General features: G+C 39.0%; 1 protein-coding gene across 2 annotated transcripts in view; it reads left to right on the plus strand.

Annotated features, from left to right (window-relative positions):
• KCNQ5 (potassium voltage-gated channel subfamily Q member 5) overlaps positions 1-25109 on the plus strand; it is a 517269-nt gene that overhangs the window by 331077 nt on the left and 161083 nt on the right. For both annotated transcript variants that reach the window (XM_043591809.1, XM_043591810.1), the window contains exon 2: positions 10922-11012. In XM_043591809.1, coding sequence (XP_043447744.1) covers positions 10922-11012 — 91 coding nt within the window. The remainder of the gene's footprint in view (positions 1-10921; positions 11013-25109) is intronic.

A 25109-nucleotide genomic window follows, 5' to 3' on the forward strand; every position in this document is an offset into this window, starting at 1 on the left:
TTGAGAGAGAGAGAAAGCGTGAGTCAGGAAGGGGTAGAGAGAGAAGGAGAGAAAGAGAATCCCAAGCAGGCTCTTCCCTGTCAGTGCAGAGCTCCACATGGGGCTGGAATCCACAAACTATGAAATCATGACCTGAGCCGAAGTCAGGCATTTAACCGACTGAGCCACCCAGGCACCCCCAAAAGTACTATAACTTTAGGCTGCATTAATACTTCCATTTCAAGGAAAAAGTAGTGATAGACAAAACCACATATTTATCACTTTTTGTCGTTAGTCAAGTATACCCCCAAACCCTGTATCATTTAGAAAGGACTTGAGACTGCTAACAAAATACATATGGTATAAGTGGTTAAGAATAAGCAAAAGTCTGTCTTCCCACTAAATTGAAAACCCTATTAGGCACAGACCATCCCTGAGTTTCCAGTGCCTGCAAATATTTGTGACTGAAGTAATACAATGAAGGTAAGTTAATGATAGGATAATATAAACAGGTCAGGATGAAGTTAATCCATAGATAGGTATACCGGAAAAAATCTGTGTCATTATTAACATGGGTCACAAATTCACCTCTGAGCTTCCTAGCAGCCAAGGCATGGGGAAAAATACATCCAAAGATCACTGTCTTCATAAAGTAAAATCTCATAATTTTTTCAAAAAGCAACAGATGATGCATTGGCTTGATGGATTATGGGATTTCACTCATCTTCAGAGTTGTCTTACAAAAAACCACGGCTCATCTCTGGAGACTTCCAACACAAGGTACAGATCCTCATAAGAGTCACATCGTCCTGCCTGGATTTCTCCTTCTTTCCTTCAAGGATAGGATAAAACACTTCCCAGTGCTTTGCTGAAACCCAGACATTTCATCTGCTCTATTCCCCTGATAGAGCAAGCAGGCAAACTTATCAAATTAGGAAATGAGCATAGTTTAGTGTTTCTTGCTCTTGGTGAACTTGTGTTTCTCTTTAGGAACCACAGTCATCCATTTGAATTGATTAGAAATCATTTGCTTATATTCTATCTGGAGCATTTCTAGGAGTTGTGATTGAGCTTATCAATATACAACAAAATCCAGGGTCCCTACTTTCCTCTTTTTTTTTGACACTCAGAATATTTTCCTTTCTCTGGTCATTTGGCTCCTATTATAGTTTTCAAGATTTATTCCAGTTTATTAATAAAAGTTCTTCAATTTCATCCACAAATCCTTTGATGGCTTCTAACACAATAAATCCAGACCCAGCAACAGAAACTCATTAGAAGTAGCCAAATTTATTCACCATATTGCAAGAAAAATCTCCTGGAGAAGAATTTTCTAAATTTTCACATAATACCTCATTGAACAAATACAGTGTGAAGTGCAGAGAAACTCTTATGAATAGTAAATTGGTTAAATGTTTTTTGTTCTTCAAGAAAATAGCAAAAAATTGGGGCACATGGGTGGCTCAGTTGATTAAGCGTCTGACTCTTGATTTCAGTTCCTGTCTCATGATCTCATGATCTCATGATCTCACGGTTTTGTGAGTTCCAGCCCCATGTCAGGCCCTGGGCTGACAGTGTGGAGCCTGCTTGGGATTATCTCTCTCCCTCTCTCTCTCTCCCCTTCCCCAACTCATGCTGTCTCTCTCTCTCTCTCTCTCTCTCTCTCTCTCTCTCTCTCTCTCTCTCTGAAACTAAATAAACTTTAAAAAATAAATAATTAATTTTTAAAAAGAAAATAGCAAAAAATCACAGTTTAGTGAAAACAATTCCATGAGTGATCAAGGCAATTAGGTTAAAATACACAGGTTGTCAGGAGTCATGTTTGCTCTAGACCCTGTGCTGTGCTGGGAAGGATGCAGGAAAAGAAGGAAATATATATCTCCAAGACAGTCCTTTTTGAAACCAAACTTTTGCTAGTAACTGAGCAGTGAAGAATTTGAATTTGGATTCCCTGGAAAGAAGTGACAGTACAGATACTTTATGTTGACAGCTAAATTTTGAATCTTTTGTTTAGATGTGAGAATAACAATGGGCCTGTATCAAACTTGGAGAGATGTAGGACCAAACTGCATATGTGTAAAGAACAGTGGCAGGGCATTGAGGAGGGCACGTGTTGGGATGAGCACCGGGTGTTGTATGTAAGCGATGGATCATGGGAATCTTCTCCCTGAAACCAAAAGTACACTGTATACACTGTATTTTAATTAACTTGACAATAAATTATATCAGTAATAATAATAAAGAATAGTGACAGCGAGAGTGACAGATGTGGACATTGTTTCATATGCTAAGTAGACAAAGAACTGAGCTGAGTGTAATCTGAAGACTGACAGGAAGGTTATGAGGATAAAACCAGCCCCAAATATCTAAAAAACTAACACTTGGAGGAGGGAACACATGTGCTTGTAGTCCAGAGCCTGACCCAGGACCTGTAAGTAAAGGGCATGAATAAGGAGACTTGAATCAGAGGGGAAGTAGTCTTCCCAGAGTAGTGTGGGCTATGCCAGTACTGTGCTGCCTTATTGTTGGGAGAGTTCTGGACACTGGAAAGGTTCAAAGAGAACTTCACAATCATCTATCCGTAATGTTTTAAAACTAATCCCCGTCTAGAGAGGGAGCTCTCTAGAGCTCAAACCACAAGGATTCCCTGATCCTGGGGTGAGAATCAGACTGAGCATGTCCTCTGCCTGTGGTTAGTCAGTTCCGGGGGCTGCTCTGAGGGGAGGCTCTCGAAGTGCTGATGGGTTCTATTGCCTTGTTTTAGTTCATCTCCATTACCCATAGTCCTCTACAGAAACATACTATGCAAGCAGAAACAGCTAGTTCCCATACCCTCTAATTTCCTCGTAATACCACACAGGTAAAATGCCACATTTCGTTTTTTAAAACTGTTAGCTGATGACCCTATTTTTGCAAATTCACAGAGATTACAGTGATAGTATTTATTGATTAGGGTCTTTATTAATATTTAGAGCTCATTGCACCTGAAAAGCAGAATCATGCAGTGTGTTTTTTTTTTAGTTTCAAGTTTTTGCATGCAGTGCTTTTAATCAAATATTCCAAATCACCTTTAAAGACACCAAAAATGTCATATTTAATTTTCATTGCTTTGCAATGGAAGCTGAGTGTGCTGTGGATAGATTTCATGTGCAAAATGCCCTTCCTTTATGGAAAAATTATGCAGAAAGGACATTTTGCAAAATGCCAAGTTTAGAAAGAAGGGGTAAACTTAGGAGGATAGAAGAGAAAAGTGGGCTCCAGCCAGTCCTCTGATAATGAGGCTTTGATTTCAGTAGGCGGCACATCTTCTAGGTAAGTCATGTCAGCCAGTGGGTCATGTTTGGTCACTAATGTTAGCATGTGTACTCCAGTCATCCTAATTCATGATGCACTCACGAGGCTTTCCATCACATGTACTGAAACACACACTTTATCACAGCAATACTTAAAAATGTATGAAAAATCAAAGGCAGGGCTAAATTTCCTTCAGAGGATATTTCTGAAGAATTGTTTTCTTGAAAAAAAAAAAACTCTCTATCTGCTTCCTGTTAGCATTCTTTATTTTAAGCCCATGATTCCATTCCACTTAAGACATTAAAGACCTCCCCTCCCTTAATGCTTTCTTCATAGTTGACTCACATGGACAGTTATACTATGGAGAGCTTATCATCCACCAAAATACTTGCAAAAAACACTTTCTAGGTGGAAATGTGTGGTAGTTTCAGTCTGCAAAGCCTATGCTGTTAATTTGCCTCCTCATTGAGCTAAGTTCATTGAAATGTCTACTGTAAACATCAGCTCCATTTCTCCTGTCTTCATTGCATTATTCATAATTGCTTGTGAGTGGCCGGGGGTTGTGTGTTTGTGTGAATGACATTGTGTAACTTGCCATGGTTCATTTGGCAAGCATCAGCAGAGCTTTTCTGAATGCTTTATTTTCACATCATCTTAATTCTTGCTAAATGAACCCATGCTTAAAGCACAAGTTCTGGAAGCTGGACATCATCTGTTCCTTAAGCATCCATGATATTTCCAGGTAAAGCTTTTTTGTTGTGTTTTATTTTTTGCCGAATTAAACCTGACAAATTGATTCTTAATTAACCCACAGAAAAAGTTGATGGTAGTTTTCTTGAGTGATAGAGGCCTTTGAACTGGTAATGTTTTTGTATCATAAATATCCTTCTATGCATACAATAATCTTTGCCGTCTAAAGTTTTAGACAAAGGTCTGCATTAAAGATAATTTCCTCAGAAATAACATATAAATTATTGCTTTCGGCAAAACAAAGGCCGATAGCTGTTATAGGATATTTCAGGATTAATATTTAAAACAAAAATGTCCATATTTTTTCAAACTGATCTTAAAACTTACCTAAGTTGGTGACTCATGCCAAAATGGGCCATTCTCCAGCTCCCAGCTCCTGCCTTCCTAATCTTCCACTATAAGTACCTAATTTTTATGTGTGTGTCATTGATCCTTCAGCAGTCTGGTGAAGCTTATGAACCATTCCTAAGAATAATGTTTTTAAATGTATAAAATACATGTGATTGTAAGAGAAAAAAATTATATTGAAAAACTGTTATTAAAAATTTGAGCAATTTTCTGGTATAGCAATATCTATACTTTTTTATTAATACATTTTTTTATAAACCTAGCAGTGGCTCTAATAACTACCATAAATAATCTTGAACTAGCAATGAGCAAAATATGTATGCAAGATGAAACAATTATGGTTTCATCTACAACTATGAAATGGGACATGACAATATCTGTGCCTTCTATGAGTAACAAAGTCACAAGTACTGCTAATACCATCGTGGTTTGTTGCCATAGTTCGTGACAAAGAGGTCATTTTTTTCCCATCCATGCTCACAGCCCTCCTAACTTCTATCCACAGACCCCTTGGAAGTTCATGGACCCTGGATTAAGACACTCTGCATCCAGTGACTCTTGCCACTGCTTCCAATTTTATTCAATCAGTAGAGAGATGGAGTGGGGTAGTGGTCAGTTGTCAGCACAGATCTGTGTGAGACCCTCAAGAGCAATGGTGTCAGCAGAGCCACACCCACACCCCAGTGGCCTACCATGTCACTGCCAATGAGCCCAGCGTCTGAACACTGTCACCTCAAAGGGGTCATTCTGTGTCAGTTCACTGCTTTCTCCAGCCAGGGAGTCTCTCTGGAAATACTACCAAAATCCAATTAGTAGCAGAATGTATTTGTTATTCCCCATGATGTCATTCTCCAAGATCAGGAAATGTTCCCCAAATATCCTTTATGTTTATTTGCCTAAACCTTATATGCTCTGTCTGCACTTTCCCTAGGAGAGCGTGTTCTCTACATTCATTTCCTCTAGGAAAAAAGTACTTCCATCCCTTTAAACTGGTGTTGTGCCCGTGATTTAGACCCACAATTCCATGTGGATGTTTAAAACTGGATTTGTCCTTTTCTCAAAATCAATTTTGTCTTCTGACCTTCCCGACTTTTCTCCTCCTGACTTCTTTGGTACATCACAGTAACTATATGTGGAAACCTCAGACTTTTCAGCCACTCCACCCCCTTCCCAAACTCTACTGCCCAATTTAATAACTCTCCAAGTCAAGGAGCTCCTATGTTTACAACTTCCCTCCAGTGTCCCTCTCTATCCCCTTCCCATTTCTACCAGTTAGTTTACAACCTAACTTGGATCACCACTACTCTTGCCCTTGCTTCTCAATTACTCAGATAGGTCCTAACACACACTGCTGTCAACTTGATTTTCCCAGAGTGCAACTCTGATGATAGTTCCCTGTTCAAAAATCTTCAATGGCTCCCGGTTATCTACTGAACTAAAGGCAGGCCCTGCCATAAAAGCCTCTCCACATCATGGCCCCAGACTCCCAATTCAGCAACTGTCTTACCCTGTGCTACAAACTTGATAATGCTTTGTTCATGAAACAGGGAACAGATATTTTACCTCATTTATTTTTTGCCTTATTACCTTTCTCATGTTGTACTCTCCTTCTGAAATGTGTTTCTCCAGAATGTCCTCTTGTTGAAACCTTACCGTTCCTTCAGAGACAATCCAATCTCAAGCATCATCCATTTATGAAGAGACTTTCTTGCTGTGCTTCCACCATTCCCAACTGAATAATGGAACCCCTCCCCACTTTTAGCCTCTATAGCATTTTTCTTAGCATTTAAGAGCCTCTACCCTTCATTACGATCCAGTACAGTAGTCTCCCCTTAACTGCAGGGAACACCGGGGATGCCTGAAATAATGGATAGTACCAAACCTTATACATCCTATGTTTTTCCTATACAAACAGACCCATGGTAAAGTCTAAGTTATAAATTATTCACAGTAAGAGGTAAACAATAATAAATAATAAAATAGAACAATTATAATATTCTGTAATAAAAGTTATATAAATTTGGTCTCTCCCTCTCTCTCAAAATACTGTACTCAACCTTCTCCTTCTTGTGATGATATAAAGTGATAAAATGCCTCTGTGATAGGTGAAGTGAGGCGAATGACACCAGCATTGTGATGTAGTCTTAGGATACCTGTCAGAAATAGAATCATCTAGGGGCACCTGGGTGGCTCTTGGTTAAGCTTCTGACATCAGCTTAGGTCATGATCTCATGGTTTGTGGTTTTGAGCCCCGCGTCAGGCTGTGCTGACAGCTCAGAGCCTACTTTGGACTCTGTGTCTCCCTCTCTCTCTGCCCCTCACCCACTCCTCTCTCTCTCAAAAATAAATAAACATTAAAAAAATTCTTAAAATGTATAGGATCATCGGCTTCCGTACTATGGTTGACCACTGGTAACTGAAACCGTGAAAGGCAAAACCACAAATAAGGGAGGGACTACTATCTGTTCATCTTACCAACCAAATTAGATTTTTTAAAGTTTCTATTTAAATTCCAGCTGCATTAGATTTTTAATCCCTTAAAAATAGACTGCTTTAATTTATCCCTTGTACCTCAGTAGTGTTAGGCACACCATTTTTACAATGAGTACTCAGTATATGTTTTCAACTGAACTGAAATGTTTCCTATGCAAAAAATGAACTTGCCGGGATGACCCACTTTACACTTTTCATGTACTACTGAAGGATAAGCTAGCTAGCACATGTTCACTGACTCGATTTATTGATTAATTGGTAAATTTTAGTGATGCTGTGCTTGCACTTGGCCTTCAACCCACACAGTCTCATGCACTAGAGTGCTCCTTCCTCCCCGGCCATTCCAATCATTGTGCTAACTCCTGCTGGGCATTCGGGGCTCAGTTTGGCCATCATTTTTGCCGGCAAGGCTTCCTAACCCCAAGTCTGGCTTCATGCTTATGCAACCTGTGTGTTCCCATGGAGCCCAGCACTTAGAAGGTTGCCACAGTAGGTGCCATACTTTGCTGTCAGCATCTTGAAATTTTTTTTAACATCTTGAGATAGTTTTTCAACAAAGGGCCCACATTTTTACTTTGACTCAACTCCACTAACGGAGTAACCAGTCCTACCTAACCCCTCCTTTCCTGCATATTCCTGTTGTCCCCTATATTTTCCCAGTCTTTGAAGTCATCACTCAGAATTCTAATTTTCTGTTTACATCTGCTGAATGTTTATTTATTTAATATTATTTAATTTAATTTAAATTGAATTCATTTACATTAAAATAATTTAATAAATTTCATATTTATTTAACTTTCTGTTTATTACTCTTTATACCTCAATAGACCCTAAACTCTGTCAAGGCAAAAAAAAATCTTATTATTGTATCCCCATGACTCAGCCTAGTATTATATACTTAATATTTGCTGGTTGACTAAATGGATGAATGGTTGAGGGAAGGAGGAATTAATGAATTAATGAATGTATTTGTCTATCGATAGCCCTTTGGGCAGCCTGAGGAGTGAAGGTCTTTGGCTTGCTGTCTTCAGATGGCTCCTATAGAAATTCTAGTTCGGAAACTATGCTTGTTAGAAAGGACTGTAAGATTGGCTCAAGAAAGGGGCACCTGGGTGGCTCAGTTGGTTAGGTGTTTTGACTCCTAGTTTCGGCACAGGTCATGATCTCATGGTTTGTGAGTTCAAGTCCCACATCGGACTCTGCACTAATGGCATAGAACTTGGGATTCTCTCCCTCTCTCTCTCTTTCTCTCTCCCACTCTCTCTCTTTCTCTCTCCCCCTCCCCTGCATGCTCACTCTCTCTCTTTACCTACCCCCGCTCTCTCTCTCTCTCTCTCTCTCTCTCACACACACACACACACTCTCTCTCTCAAAATAAATAAACTTAAAAAAAAAAGATTGGCTCAAGAAATAAAAGGGGCAAAGTAGTGGCATGAAGGAAAAAGTTTAAACAGCACCCAAATATTATCGAAGAAGGAACTAGCAAAGGACTCATGGTATAGATCTGTTTTGAACACAAACGCAGAGAACATGAAGCTACCATTGGGATGCTCTTGGAGGAAGAAGATACCTTAGTGATTAAATAATGCCCTGCTTGCTTTTTCTAATGGTTTCTGGTCAGCCTGGATTCAGAGAGCATGCCTAGATAACAGCCAGTCACAAGAGGGGAAACATCTGTCACTGTCTTTATTTGATGTCGTATCATCCTCCCAACTATCTTAGTGATCGCTGAATTTCGTTTTCTCATTAGTAGCTTAGAGGTTTGTAGGTGCACTGGAATTTCATTTCTGGCTTACAATTTCCATTTCATGAAGGCCAATTTAAGGTGTAATTCAAAGTATCCTGAATTGTTAGATACAGGAGTGAAAAGTATGGTGAGTTGTTATTAACAAAGTATACTATGTTTTTTTCACTAGTAGACTCCTCCTTCGAGACTCATCTATTTGAAATGATAACTCCTTCCCTCTCAGTTTGAAGAGATATAGAGGTATCCCCAAAAGTCTTGCAGAACCAAGAATGTTACTGCCATTCTTATCTATCCACACTTATTCAGCAACACTCTGTGGCAGCTCAAGGACAAACAATGTTGGAACCCTCTTTCTGCTACACAGTCTTGGATGAGTTAAAAAATGTTCTTAATTCTCAGTTTTCATATCTGTAAAATAGGAATAGTGATATTTCTATTTGTGAGGATAACATGGATAACACATGTGAAAGTGGCTTAGCACCATATCCAGCATATAAGAAACCCTCTATGAATGTTAGTCATTGTTACCAGCATACAGAACATAGGCAGTTATGAGCTTCAACTTGACTCTGTTTTGGGATAGGTATAAAGAAATAAAGAATACATGGTATCAGTGAAAGGTCCACAAACTTTTCCTTTAAAGGGTCAGAGAGTCCATATGTTAGTCTCGTGTGCCATACTGTCTCTGCCACAGCTACTTAGCTCTGTAGCTGTAGCGTGAAAGCCACTGTAGACAATACATAAGCAAATGAATGTAGCTATGTGACAATAAAACTTTATTTACAAAAAACAGACTTCAAGAGCCAAATTTGTTCCCTAGGCCACAATTTACCAATCCCTGGCTATAGGTCCTTGGGAGTTCCCAGTCAAATGCTATAGAAAGACTTGGACGACTTGTCAGGACAAGCCGAAAGGAGACATGGACAAACTCCACTGCCATACAAAAGAATGTGGAAACTGGGGCGACTGGGAGGTTAAGCTCTTGATTTCAGCTCAGGTCATGATCTCATGGTTCATGAGATTGAGCCCCATATTGGACCCCATGCTGTCAGTGAGGAAGGAGCCTACTTGGGATTCTCTCTCCCTCTCTCTCTCTCTGCCTCTCCCGGACTCATGCTCTCTCTGTCTCTATCTCAAAATAAATAAACATTAAAAAAAATAATGTGGAAACTGGTATTTTAGGGGAGATTACTCTATGAGCTTCCCAGAGATAGGTAAAAGTAAAAAGTATGTCCTAGAGCAAGTAGCTCAGGGATTGGTGTTTTGTTGTTGTTATTGTTTCCAATCTTGCATTTCAGGATAAGTAACTTCAACTTTAGAACAGAGGCTTCTCTGGGGTGCCTGGGTGACTCAGTTGGTTAAGTGTCTAACTCTTGGTTTCAGTTCAGGTCATGATCTCATGGTTTGTCAGGAGTTTGAGCCCAGCACACAGCCTGCTTGGGATTCTCTGTCTCCGTTCTCTCTCTGCCCCTCCCCCACTCATGCGGGCTCTGTCTCTCTCAAAATAATAAAATAAACTTTAAAAAAAAAAAAAACAGAGCCTTCTCTTTTTATTAGACATTTTCCTTGGGAACTCAGCTCCCCCTCTGGATCTTGAGAGTACCACAATTTTAAGAACGAAAATGTCTGTAGATTGATTGGTAGAAAATGCTGCTTCTCACTTCTGTCCCCTATGACTGCCATATGAATAGACAGAGCTGAGGAGTCATTTCTTTAGCAGTTTGTAAGGAAATGGAAAATACATGGGTAACAGAAAAAATCATTCCCTTCCCTTACTGTTCTTATGAATATTATAAAGGAATGACAAATATCCATAAACAAAATTAGACTGTGAAAATGAGCCAGTGGCTTAGTAGTGGCTTAGAACACTTGATGGGTCACCAACGATGCCACATGTGAGGTGGATTCTGCCTCTTTGAAAGGAGATCAGCTGCAGCATGTACTCCTGGGGTAGGATAGCAAGAACACAGTGGGGCCTTTCTCAGGATCCCCACTTGGGAAAGGATTTATGGGAAATTCACACATTCTTAGTTGCAGGCATTTAAATACAGCATGCAACACACACACACACACACACACACACACACACAGTTCTCTTCATCAACAAAGTTGTAAAGGAACTCTATGTGCACCATACATCATATTATATTTTGACATTCAAAATGGCTAGTCCCTTCCAAGGTTTTTATTATTTAATTAGTGCCATTTCAAATGGGTCTGGTGCTTTAAACTATAGAAAAGAAATGAAGTCTGTCATGATAAGGCAAGTTTCTTATCAGATTTCTCTCTTTTTTTGTTGTTGTTTTACAGTTTTCTCCTTGTCTTTGGTTGCTTGATTTTGTCAGTGTTTTCCACCATCCCTGAGCACACAAAATTGGCCTCAAGTTGCCTCTTGATTCTGGTAAGTGATACATATGAGCAAAAATGTATATAAAGTTTATGTAAGAACTGTGTATAATATTTATGCTATGCATTTTATCCCACCACAAAGTTCCATCTAGAAAAAAAAGAGTTACTGTGAAGTATAAAACTTTCAAAGATCACTGAAATATTGGCCTACCATTTTACCTTTTAGCCAGTCCTCAGGAATGTATACAGATATTCAGCATTACTATTACATAGCAATATCTTATGTTGCAGTTACATCAAAGCCAGAAGGCAGGACTTGGAAGCAGTTTTACTTATGTTTATTTATTACAATAAGCAAATTATAATAAGAATAAAAATATCCATGAGGTCTCTCATTACATTGCTAAAAATTAAAAGGTAGAGAGCATTTTCTAGTAACTGCAATGTGGCAGTAGGTAAGTGTAATTAGCCAAGAACTAGGAGAATATAGCACCTCATAAGAAAACAGAAGGCTCCTTCATGCTCTTTTCAACCAACAGACTACATTCTGAGTTTTGCTGCTAACACAAGTCACCTGGTAAGAAATTCTGCAGTTAGCTCTGTTTCCATTATGCTGTCAATCCTCAACCATACAGAATTGCTCAATTCATTTTAAAATGGAAAAAGACCCCAAGATATTTTAGGCTGAATTATTCTGGGCCTTTTAAGCTCTTTTACTTTCTATTACAACTAAACTGTATCACTGTATACTCAAATTGCATCTGATTGAAAGTTTGGTTCATTTACATCCATTTTGATCCAGTCACTTAGTCCAAAAAATATCAGACTTGACAGTCTCAGAACTGTCTCAATGAACTATAAGTTGGAACAACTCACTTCTATAAAACCTTGTGGACTACATAGAAGGAAAGAAAAAGAGGGTATGGGGTAAGCTGCCTTTTATGTGCCCTAATAAACAGATACGGTTATGTACACCAATAAACATTTAATATAAGAAAATTATCCTTACCTTGAAGATGAAGACTGAAAGATCTCAACTCATATAAACTGACTGGAGGGCAGCTGTTCCTGCTACCTATGCTTTCAGTTGGCCAGTTTGTGCTTAAAGTTACCAAGACTTCATCAAGTCTCCGTCCTACATTGTTGAGCCTGGAACCAATCTATCCCAATTTGTTTCCATACAAATTGTGCTCAGCGGTATATTGTTAATGTTGAGGATGCTATTTCAAAACCAAACATAGAACACAGACCAAAAAGCACACTGGGAATTTGCTTCACTTATAAGGTTTCCATTTGGGTAGGAAGTGGGCTTTTAGCCTTATGCACCCCTTTGATAACAACAAATGATCTGAGCCCAAGGTCTAAGGCACAGCTGGCCTTTAAGTTCATATACAGAATTACAAGTAGGAATTTTAGACTGAAAAAGTAAATCTGATTTTTAGACTCAGAAACATGAAAAACTTGGTCTACTGCATGACCAATGATTATGAATGAATGAATCAAGCATTAAGAATCCCATAAAAAGGAATTTTTCACAATCAGGTCAAGGATTCAAAATGTTAGGTTTACATCGTTCAAATCTCCGAAACATAAATTCAGCCTTTGCGAATGAGTTTCTAAATAGTCCAAAGAAACATATTCCTAAAAATCCCAAAGCTGATTTTTACCTTGATTTTTAAAACTTTCTGAGCAGTGAACAAATTCATGAGAGTTTAGTAACTAGGGTGCATTTGAGTAGATAAGAATGTAGATGTTGTCACATATTCCTCAGTTGTTTTCTTTGTGCCACCTTTATTCAGATATAATTGACGTATAACCTTGTGTAAGTTTAAGGTATGCCACTTGATGATTTTATACACATATATATTGCAAAATGATTGCCACAATGAAATTAGTTAACACTGCATAATCTCACATCGTTACCATTTTGTGTGTGCCTGTGATGCAAACTTCTAAGATCTACTCTCAGCAGTTTTCAAGTATACACTACACTATTGTTAACTATAGTCACCATGCTGTGCATTAGATCCTCAAAACTTACTTATCTTATAACTGGAAGTCTGTGCCCTTGGACCACTTTCACCTTCCCTGCCTCAACCACCAGTCTTCTCTGTTTCTATGAGTTCAGGGGTTTGTTTTTTTTTTTCAGATTCTACATATAAGTGAGACCATACAGTATTTATATTTCTCTGACTTCTTTCACTTGGCATAAGGCCCTCAGGGTCCATTCATGTTGTCACAAATGGTGAGATTTCCTTCTTTTCAAGGTTGAATAATATTCCAGTGTGTGTGTGTGTGTGTGTGTGTGTATTTTCTTTAGATATATACCCAGAAGTGAGACTGCTGGATCATATGGCAGTTCTATTTTTAATTTTTTGAAGAGCCTCCATACTGTTTTCCATAGTGGCTGCACCAAATTGCATTCCCACCAACAGTTCTCTATTCTCCACATCCTTTCTTGTCTTTTTTATAATAGCCATTCTAATAGGTGTGAGGTGGTATCTCACTGTGGTTTTGATTTGCATTTCACTGATGATTATTGATATTGAGCACCTTTTCAATTGAGTACCTGCTGGCCATTTGTATGTCTTCTTTCCTCCCTCAGTCTTGAATGCCTTTGGATTTAGCAAAGCAGAAACCAGTCCCATTTGTTTTCAGCAATGCAGTAATTGCTGCAGATACATGTTCTCAGAAAGGTTGCTCTACTTCCCTTGGGAGAGTGCTTGCTTATTCTCCTATTGTTGCACTATAGGGATAAATGGTCAAGGTGTATGTTTTAAACCAAAGTGCACTCTTAAAACCTACCTAGAAATATGCAGACTGTGTTGCAGGTCTAAGGTTTCCCTGATGTTATTCTTCTGCATCAACATTTCTCCAAGAAATATGTTTTATTTAAAGGTTTTATGCTCTCCTGAGTTAGCTGAGTGAATGCTAAAGTACACACACACACACACACACACACACACATACATACATCATGTAGAAAAAAATAATTCAAGTATAAGCTTTGTTTTTATTTTTGTATTTAGTAATTAATAAAATGAAAAAGCATGCATGTTTTAATTCTTTTTCACAATTAGTTAATCTAGGATATCATAAAAGTTCAGTTGGTTGTAAAATATTGGAAAAAGCCAAGAGATACCTTCTTAATGGTTTAGGGAATCTCATTTATCCTTTTAATATGTATGTTTGAGACAGTTAATCTGATTTGAAAGTCTGTCTATCCTCTGAACATCTAATCAAACAGAATTCATAGAACACAACTCTGACTAGCAATGTTTTTAGTTCCCAAGATAAAATATATCTAAAGAATTGCCATCCAAATAGTCATATGAATGGCTTTTAAAATGTTTGCAAAAATTTATAATAAAGTCACTTTTGTATACTTTTGGCCACAAATAAAGCACCAGAGAAATAAGTTTAGAACAACTCTATATAAATCATGCATCACGGTTGTATATTTTTTCATAGCTCTGTCCCATGTGGGTTTTTTTTTAACACTTTAAAAGATGTTCCCATATTCTAACTGTAATTCCATTTCTGTGCAAGTAACAAGCACCCACACTTCTGACGGAGCACATGACAGGCCAGCTGGCTCCTGGACAAACTTGCCAAGCCCCTCTGTGACATTCATGCTTTCCACCTGTGTTTGAGGGAACCAGTCTTTGGACTTGGTCTTGCTCTCACAGAGTCTTTGGCTCTCCATCTCCCATCCCAAGGGAAGAGGCCTCATCATTCTCATCTAGAATTGCACTCCCAATGCTACTTATAAACTTGTGACTTACTGGCCTTGGTTACCAGCCAAATGGATACACGCAAATTCTGTGTGAATTTGCTCTTTTATTCTTCCCAGTTGTGTGGACTGAGGTTTCATACTATGTACCAGGTTCCCTTATGGCTCTCCACAGAAACATGGCACACAGCCCTAACAATGTGGTGTAGACTCTGGAGCTGGGTACAATGAGTTCAAATTCTGCTTCTACCACTCTTTATATGTGTGCCTTTGGGAAACCACTTCTCTGTGCCTTAGTTTGCTCGTCTGTTAAAAGTGGATAATAATACAGCCTACTTCATAAAGTTGTTGTGAGGATGAGTTAAATTCAAGTGCTGAGAACAGGGCTCAGCACAGAGAAAGTTGGCAAGTATTGTAACCACTGGTTCTTCCATATTAGTGAAGCCTAATAAGGACAGTGAACAGTGGAATATTTGAAATTGCCACATTTGAGAAAATATCACACTTTTCTAATAGAAAACAAGGATCTTTGCTAGAATTTTCTCACCACAAACACGGCTAATTATGGCAGCTTTCTTTTTTTCTATGACAGCTTTCTATACAAATGTGTTCATCTAACTAAAAGTGACTCCATGGCACACATTCACCATGAGGCCTGTGTTCATAACAACCACTTACTTTTGGTGACTAATGAAACAGATTTTTATCGTTGTAGTTCTTTGATAAATGCATCTGATGAAAATTCTCATGGCTTCATAAGTTCTTCCCTCAGTATCTGCATCTGCTGGGTGCAACGTGAGGCAGGGATAACTAGATCTGCCAGAATGGCTTGCTCTGCCCTCACTCTGCGGATAACATGTATGAACTCAAGACTATAATACAAAACTGTGTACCCACATACCAAAGGCAATTCAAAGCTGGTGTTAATTTCCTATGTCTTGTAAAAAATTCTTCAAAACTGAAGGGGAGCTAGCTAGCGTTTTTTTAAGTACCTTTCATTTATCCGACTCGTTGATTTCTTATTAAAACAAAAACAAACCATAAAAACGTTCAATTTAAGTAGTAGTCCTCTCATTTACCAAATGGCTAATTACATTGTGCAAGATCATGCACTGGGTCTAAGACAGAGCCAAGATGCCATCTTACGCCTGGCTGATGAAAAGCCTGGGCTGTCTTCTCAGTAGCCAGCAACCTCATATTCTCCTGCCTCTTAGTCAAGACTGGCAGGTACTACCAAAGTGCATTTGCTGCTGCTCAGTGAAGCAATCACAAAGGTGTAAGGCTTCTTTTGGGCTCTCTCTCTATATATATATATGTCAAGTGATGCCTACAATCCTTTTACTTAGAATAAGTTAGTTTTTTTTTTTTTCACAGAAAGTGTACTTACTAAGTTATCATAAATGGGTATATCAGTTTGGACCACCGTAAGTTCTTTGTATCAAGAATTCTAAATACTGCTTTGTAAACAAGCAAAAGCCTGATCTGTGGGGTAAGTAGTCAAGTATAAAGTTGTATTTTCTAGTCCCAGCTCACATTGCTCAGGTTATCGTGGTGCTGTTAAAGGAAACTCTTCTATTTCCAGGTTAAACTATTGTGGAAAGTTTTGTTTTGGTTTGTCTTGATTTCCTTAACCTGAGGTCATATATTTTAGCATTTTGTATCCCACCTTCTTAAGAACAATGCTGTTCAGAGTGCAGTTCCTCTCCACTGGATAACTTCTGGCCTTCCAGATTAGTTTTAGAGTAGTCATTTTAGGGCTTTAAATGCAGGTTGTTCAACCCACTGAAAATAGATGATCTCTCCACTTAATGAAAGTGATGTGTATTATATGTAGAATTTTCTCTGAAGGTGGTCATTTCTAAAACTGCCCAACCACAAGCAATCAAAAGAATGCCATTATCATTTTAAGGAAGCTAGCGAATGTCTTAGTATATTTGCTTCTCTACCCTCCTGCTGTGTTAGAAAGACTCCAAACCACAAATGGATTGTGCAAAGCATCTGGTCGAGTACTCAAACACATGGTCAAATATTCAGGTTTTCCCAAACATCTGGGTGTTTGGCACCTTCTAAACAGAGCATATGCAGATTTGCTAGTTTTGCTGGGTTTGCTTCATGTAGTGAAGCAAACATGGGTTTGCTGTTTCTTTGCACAATGAATCAGTTCCTGAATGTGTATGAATCCAATTTCGACAGATCTAATTATATACTAAATGCACTAGTGGAGCTTACTATTTAAAGAAAATCTGTAGTGAATTCTTTTGTAAAGTGAACAGTCCCCTTAAAAAGCTAATAACTACATAATTAATCTGTGTTGCATGTTTGTTTTCTTTTTCTAATATGGGTGCATGTGGGTTTTTTTTTAATTGCTATATAAGCATCCATCATCTAACATGGCATTGAAGAATTAGAGGTGTGGCCACTTCCCATCTATCAGTATTAGGAGCGTGGAACATCAGCCACAAACACATGTACTAGTCCTTGCAAAGTAGAAACGTTTGTGCATAAAATTATATGGGTTTGATGTAGAAGATTACATTAAGTCTCTACATTTAAAGTTCTGGCATTAAACATTATAAGAGAAGATAACAAAGGATAAGGATAAGAATCCATTTGAGGATATTAAATCGTATGTTTGTAATGGAAGTGACAGAGTATGAGATATTAAGCAGTCAGATATGAGGAATGAGTGATCCTTCTTTATGTTTATCACATCTCTGTAATTTACTGCAGAAAGCTCTCAGAATACCCCAATGAACATTGAAAACTGCAATTATTTTCCTTTGCTTGTCTTTCATCAAGAAAAATGCAAATAAACTTTCAAATGATTCATGGAGACTAACAATCCTCATCAATCTGCTGATGACTGAAAAGAAAGAGCAGGAGTAGTTTAACACCTACGCTGAATCTTAACTGAGGGATAATAATATAGTAAGTTATCCTGTGAAAAGTATTTCAGATACCAGAGAAAAGGCTTGTTCGAGTTAAAGATAATGAAATTGTGCCTGAAAAAGACCACGTCCCCATCTGTAGTCAGGAAAGCAAGAACTTTACATATTTCTGATGTGAGTATCAGTGCCTGACCAAGTGGCCAATCTATCACAGAGCCACCCTGAGAAACTCTGTTTCCAGACTTGAGGAGCAACGCAGCAGACATCCTTAGAACTGTGAATGAACCACACTCCATTAGGTTCACGCCAATGCTGATGTCCTGAACTCCACAAAAGTATATTCAGCTGAGAAAGAGAGAAGCAAGGTGATATGATGAACACCAGAGGGCTCCTAGAAAATAACAGAGTCCAAGATGGTTGGCAATGGAAGGAAGAACACTCTTCCCTTACTACCCTTCCAGGCTTAAGTAATGTCCACCATTTGAAACCTGGGTCAAATTTAGTTACTTGCTCTTCCTGGAATAAACTGTGTCTTCCTTCTAATTTCCTTTGGCATGGGTTACTTGACATTGTATCTCCTCCCTTATTCATTTATTTAACAATAATTATGCAGCATCCATACAAGCAAGGCATTCTGTTGGGTGCTAAGGACATGGCAATGAATAAAATAGGCAAAATCTCTGTCCTCATGGAGTGCACATTTTTATGGGGAAGATCTACAGTAAACAAATTGTCAGATTGATATATTAAGTGTTATAAATAAAAGGAAAGCAAGAAAGAGGAATGGATAGTATATTTAGAGAAGTCCACTGGAAAGGGTTGCATTATAGCAGAGACTTAAATGAAGGTGAAGCAAAAAGCCATGCAGAGATTAGAGGAAAGAACATTCCAGGCAGATGGAACTTCAAGGATAAGAGCCTTGGGCAGGAGCATACCTTCTGAGCCAAGGAAGGGCAAGAAGCCCAACAACAGCTGAAGGAGACTAAGCTGGGGGTGAGTGGGGAAAAATGAGGCACCGGTTGGACTATAAATTTCCTGGAAAGAGGCTCCAAAGCCAATTCAGCAACAGCCCTTAATATGGTGGTACCTGGTACAAATTATCAATAAATATTCTATGAAAGAAGAGGGCCAGTTGTTTAATTGCACAACATCAATATTGAAGTTTCACAGTATCGTAGATATAGCACCAAAATTAAAACAAGATGCAATACCTGACCTTAGAAAGCATGGGAGTAGGATTGAAGCCATTTAGGAAGCAATTGAAGTCATTCATACGAAGCATGATGGAGCCCTCAACAAAACAGAGGCACTGTGAACTGAGGAGAGGAGATGAACTAGAGCAATATAGATGGTTTAGAGGTTAAATCAAAACTGTAAATTCCGAATCATTGGTCGGTGCCTCACAGAGAGTCTGGGAAGGGCTCTTCTCAGAAGTGAGATATTCTGCCCCTCGCATACTACATAGCTCCAAATTGTTTGTTTCCTGCCTCATTTCAGATGCTATCTTCTCTCTGTAGATTTCCAGATATTTCCCTGGATCCTGACTAATTAATTCACTGCAGTTTTAACTCAAATATATATTAAAAGTTTCCTATACTCCAGTCTGTGCCAGGGACTGGAGTCTCAAATACGAATAAGACATTATCCCGCCCTGGAAGGATATCATAAAGTATATTCTCATCTACAACCTCTGACTGAGTCTAGAGCAAATTAAAAGCCTGGAAATCATGGGTTTGCAAAGAATAAATGACAAAATTAGGAGATGAAATAAAAATGGGTTAATTTGTCATTTTTTAAATTCCCACTTTGAGACATAAGCACATGAAAGAATATACCTTTCTCATCTGTTTCTCATAAAAGTCACAAATAAGATTATCAAAAACTATTTTCAATATAGATTACTACGAATCGTACTCCTGTATTGAATATTGGGTTAGTGCCGTACAAAACCAAAAGCTGGAAGCAATGGGGTGGGTCCCCTTTCCCACACAGGCAAACATCAGGGGTCACAGTTAAGGTGAGAAGACACATCACACTTCTGCAAAGTAGATTAGAGAAAAATTTTCCAAGCTGTAAATGGCAGCTTGACAAACACCATTACAGGCTGGATTCAATGAAAATGCTGCAGACCTGGCTTCCTCTGGGGCTATAAATCACAATGAATCCACAGAACATTACTGGAAAATGGAGAACAGGAAAGAGACTGCGAGGGTGACAAGCCCTCCAGCCTTGGCTTGCCCGCAGACTAATTGAGGGAGATTCAGTGCTGCAAGATCGCAGCACCATGGGAAAACCTGGAAAGCCCTCCTCCCGAAAGAACACAGAAGAATAACCTTCACAAAGAAATGCAAACCCCAGACCCAGACCACCTTTGGGCGAGGTCAGGAGTGGAGAACATGAGGAAACACCCCCTCCCTGAAGTGCAAGTGCCAGAGAGGACCCACTCTCTCACCCTCCCCACCAGTCACTCTCTTGAACGTTTTTTTTATTATTTTTTTAATTTTTAATATTGATGTGTTTTTGAGAGACAGAAAGAGCACAAGTAGGGGAGGAGCAGAGAGGGAGAGGGAGACACAGAATCCGAAGCAGGCCCCAGGCTCTGAGCTGTCAGCACAGAGCCCAACGTGGGGCTCGAACTCACAAGCTGCGAGATCATGACCTGAGCCAAAGTCAGTAGCTCACCAACTGAGTTACCCAGGCACCCCATGAACGTTATTTTTTTAAATCAGGTGAAATCAAGGATGACTCAACGTCAAAAGCAATCTTAAAAGAAAGAGGGGCGCTTGGGTGGCTCAGTCAGTGAAACATGCAACTCTTGATTTCAGTTCAGGTCATGATTCCAAGGTCGTAGGATCAAGCCCCATGACAGGCTTTGTGCTGACAGCATAGAACCTGCTTGGTATTCTCTTTCTCTCTCTCCCTCTGCCTCTCTCCCCTACTCATGCTCTCTCTCTCAAATAAATGAATGAACGAATGAATGAATGAATGAATAAATAAATAAATAAATAAATAAATAAATAAGTTTTTAAAAATTAAAAAAAATAAAGAGAAATCTCAATATAATTGGAGGTGTTATGTAGAAGTGTATGGGTGGTGAGCCTCCCTGACTCTTTGACTTCATGCTAATAATGACTGGAGAACCATCCGTGTAAATCTGGACAGTTTTCTGTCCTACTTGGCTGACCCATCTTCTTTCCAGCAGGCTCCTTCCTCAGTCTCCTTCTGGTTCTCTTCTGTTCTGATGCAATCCTCTACAAACTGCATGTTCAGCATCGCAGTAGCCAGGCAAGGGCCAACTGATGCAAAGTGGATTGTATAACCAGGTTGGGGAGGTTATCTGTTCATAGAGTTGGAGAGTCAAAGCTGGGGGTCAGAGATGAGAAGCACCCAGCTACGTCTGAGGGCAGAGGTTGTGAGGACATACATTTCCTTGAGTCACCTCTACAGACAGAAGGATATTTTTTTTCTTTGCTTTATCTTGTGCTGCTTGCTGATTCATTCATTCATTTATTCACTCATCAAATATTCACTGAGCACCTACCAGGTATGCTGTGAGCCAGAAGCCTGGCACACATCACACACCAGCTGTACACTGAGATACTCATACAGTCCCCATCCTTGTCTGCAATGATTCTTTAAGATTATTTTTCTAGTTAAGTCAGGTGGAGAATTTTGACTATTATGCGTATGCAGTCTATTCTGTTTCCATAATGCAAATCACCTCATATGCAATTGTAAATAGGGTAACGATGTCAATGTAACATGGAAGCTAAAGATGATTTTTCCCAAATAACAGCAGCTGAGCGTAAAGCATACCAGCCTAGCTAAATGCAGCAAAGCTGAAAAAGTACAATACTGCCCATATCCACTCTTCAGGATGAGCACTGGGTGTCATATGCAAGAGATGAATCACTGGGTTCTACTCCTGAAGCCAAGACTACTCTGTGTTAACTAACTTGAGAATAAAAAAATTAAAAAAAAAAAAAACACAATGGTGCCCATATCCTCCTTCTAATTTTGGACACTTGCTCTGCCTTGGAAGCACTTATAAGTCAATTTTCCCTAATCTTATGCAAAAGACACAAATGTAAGGTTAGAAAGGAAATAATCCATCTTTAATATCACTGCATTTTGTGCAAAGCCTATGCCTTCCTCTCTACCTATGACATGTGATATAGGGCCCTTGTCCTCATGATCCAGCCACCTGTGCCCTTCCAGACATCCCCTTCCATCAAGCTATCTTCACATTGGTGTAGGTGAAGTCTGGAATTATTGCAGCATTTCCTTGTTAGAATTTGATGAATCTTTTTAAATGCACTAATGTCTTATTAGGATTGTTGTTTTCACTAGATTTCTTTTTTTAAGTTCCATAGGTTTCAGGGTGCCTGGGTGGCTCAGTGAGTTGAGTGACCAATTCTTGATTTTGGCTCAGGTCATGATTTCATGGGTCATGAGTTCAAGCCCTGGGTCGGACTCTGTGCTGACAGCATGGAGCCTGTTTGGGATTCTCTCTCTCTCTCTCTCTCTCTCTCTCTCTCTCTCTCTCTCTCTCTCCCCCCACCCCCGTCCCCACCTCTCTGTTTTCCCCAGCTCACCAGGAGTTGTTTCTTTCTCCTCTGTGTTCTGGGGTCCTGCACAGCTCAGAGAGAATGGTCTATAGTAGTGGGTGGTCTTTAACAGCGTTCATTGTCCTCCACTATGATCACTGATTTCCGAAGACGTATTTCATTTCTGCAAGGCTGAAAACTACATTAGAATAGGGACTATATGTTAGTAGTCTTTGTATTTCCTAGTATGCCTGGGCCTAGCATATAGGAGATGTTCAATAAATGTGTGAAAACTAAATGTCCTGGCCATCCAGTCTAAAGAAACTGGTAGTAATTCTCCACGTGTATCCCTGTTTTGTTGTCTCTATAGCATCTACCATTATTTGATATTTTCTTGCTTATTTGTCACTGTTATTCATTACTGATTTCTGTCAACACAATACAAGCTCCATTAAGAGTGGCCCTTGTTTTGTTCATCACTTTCTCCCCAGTGTCTGGGACAAAAGAGGTACTTGATATCTGGAAGAAAAGAGGTGCAAAATAAAACTATTAATGTACAAAATGAATGACTAGAACCAGATTTTACTCTCCTCTACTCATACCAGGCTTTTTCATAATTAGTATATAAGTTCAGTGCCTCCATGGAGACATTAAAATACTCTGGTTTCAATTAATCTTTTAATTTTAGCAGTATGAAATTCCAAAAAACAATTTTTCACTCCTTTGGAAGATCTATAAAGGCAAATATAATTAAGTAGTAGAACACAATTTTCAAAATCTAAAATACAAAGATTATTTGCTAACTTTCACCTCTTCTTTTTTCACTCATTCTTATTTTCTGCTGAGTTTCAATACCCTTTTGAATCTAGGATAATCAAGTATTCATGTTATTAAAGCAAGTACTCTTACCTAATATCAAAGCAGGCTGATCATTGACATTAAAGAATAATAGTATAAAGTGATTCTGTAGCCAACATTAAAAATGAATAAGATTGGGAGGTGAGGGCATCTGGGTGGCTCAGTCAGTTAGGCATCTGACTTCAGCTCAGGTCATGATCTCACAGTTTGTGGGTTTGAGTCCTGCATCAGGCTCTATGCTGACAGCTCAGAGCCTAGAGCCTGCTTCTGATTCTGTGTCTCCCTCTCTCTCTGTCCCCTCCCCCACTCATTTTCTGTCTCTGTCTCTCAAAAAATAAATAAACATTAAAAAAAATTTTTAATGAATAAGATCACACAACAAGAGAGATATTGCAATGACCTAGTCAGTTATTCAACACTAACATATTTTAATTAAAAAGTCATTTACTAATGACTAAGTCATTCACTAATGATCTCTGAAGGCAAAAGAAATAGGGACTAAAGTCTCCAAATAGCTTCCTATAATGGCATTTTAGATTAACTGAGCCTAATCAAACTGAGACATAGTTATCACTCCCTCCTCAGACCTCACATAATAACATTGCCCATATTTCACTTTTGACACGTATTTTGCTTTAAACCAGGCATTAGAAAAGCATGTCTTTAGTGCCTATTATATTCTAGGCTTTATGCCCTAGCCTTTTCCCTAACCTCATGTAAATTATTCTGTCTAGAGTTTTTAAGAGAGAGTGAAATTCCAAACCATTTTTTGAATTAAAAGGTCGAATTTCTTACCTTGAAAGAAAGAACCAAAAGTGAATGAGAGAACCAAAAGTAAGTGGAATTAGAGAGTAGGTGATCTATAAATACGATGGAGTAATAGAAATGTGTAAGAAGGGGAGCCCAGGTGGCTCAGTCAGTTAAGCATCCAACTCTTGATTTTGGCTCAGGTCATGATCTCATGGTTTGTGAGATGGAGCCCCATGTCGTGCTCTTCACTGTCAGCATGGAGCCTGCTTGGGATTCTCTCTCCCTCTCTCTCTCTGCCCCTCCCTGGCTTGTGCTCTCTCTCTCAAAATAAATAAATAAACTTAAATTTTAAAAAATTGTTAAAAAAAAAAAGGAAAGAAATGTGTAAGAAGAACAATTAGTTACGGCAGAGAAAGTAAATGATTCTCCACTGCCAGTTGGGGAAGGTGTCCAGAAGTGGGGATATTTGAGCTGGGTCTGAAATCACAAAGGTCTGGGGCAGTCTGGACAGATTTAAGGTAGATGAACATAGAGGCTCAGAGGAAGGTTGGAACCAGACTGAAAAGAGCCTAGTTTTCTAAAGCCATTTGGATTTTATGCTGTAAGTGATGGGAATCAAAAAAAAAGAAAAATCTTTTGATGAATAGCACAATGACTTGATCAAATTGGGTTTGAGAAAGATAATTCTCACTACACCTTGGAGGATAACTGAAAAAGAGAAGGAGCAGTGGAGGACAGGAGAGAATGGAGGCTGCTGCATTGCCCTGAGTCATATGGTGAACATCTGGACTAAAACAGAAGCAGAAGAAATAGAAAGGAAAGGCTGAATTCAGGGGACTTTTCTTTTTTAAAAATGTTTATTAATTTTTGAGAGAGAAAGAGATGAGCAGATAAGAGGCAGAGAGAGAGGGGGACAGTGGATCCAAAGTGGGCTCAAACTCAAGAAACATGAGATCATGACCTGAGCCAAAGTCGGACACTTAACGGACTGAGCCACCCGGGTGACCCCAGGGGACATTTCTGAGGCCAAGCCAACAAGGAGTAGTTGTTTAAGGTGAGAGATTGGAGGTGAGGATGCCTGCACTTTCTGACTTTGGACTGTGGTTAGATAGTGATGCCATTATGCAAGACTGAGAACACAGAGCATTTGACAGGTTCAGAAGAAAGGCTACTTTTAAATATATTAAAAATATTTATATAGTCCAGGAGATATGGCAGTCTATATTTGGAGATCATGGAAATGTAGGTAAATGAAGGAAACCTGAGAGGTGGAGAGTGAGAAAATTATACGAGAAAACAACAGTAGCCACCATTATGATGAGTAAACCGTTCTAAGATCAGACCCAATATTACTGCTCTTCTTTATGCCATGT

This window comes from Prionailurus bengalensis, chromosome B2, assembly GCF_016509475.1.
Source record: "Prionailurus bengalensis isolate Pbe53 chromosome B2, Fcat_Pben_1.1_paternal_pri, whole genome shotgun sequence".
NCBI lineage: Eukaryota > Metazoa > Chordata > Mammalia > Carnivora > Felidae > Prionailurus > Prionailurus bengalensis.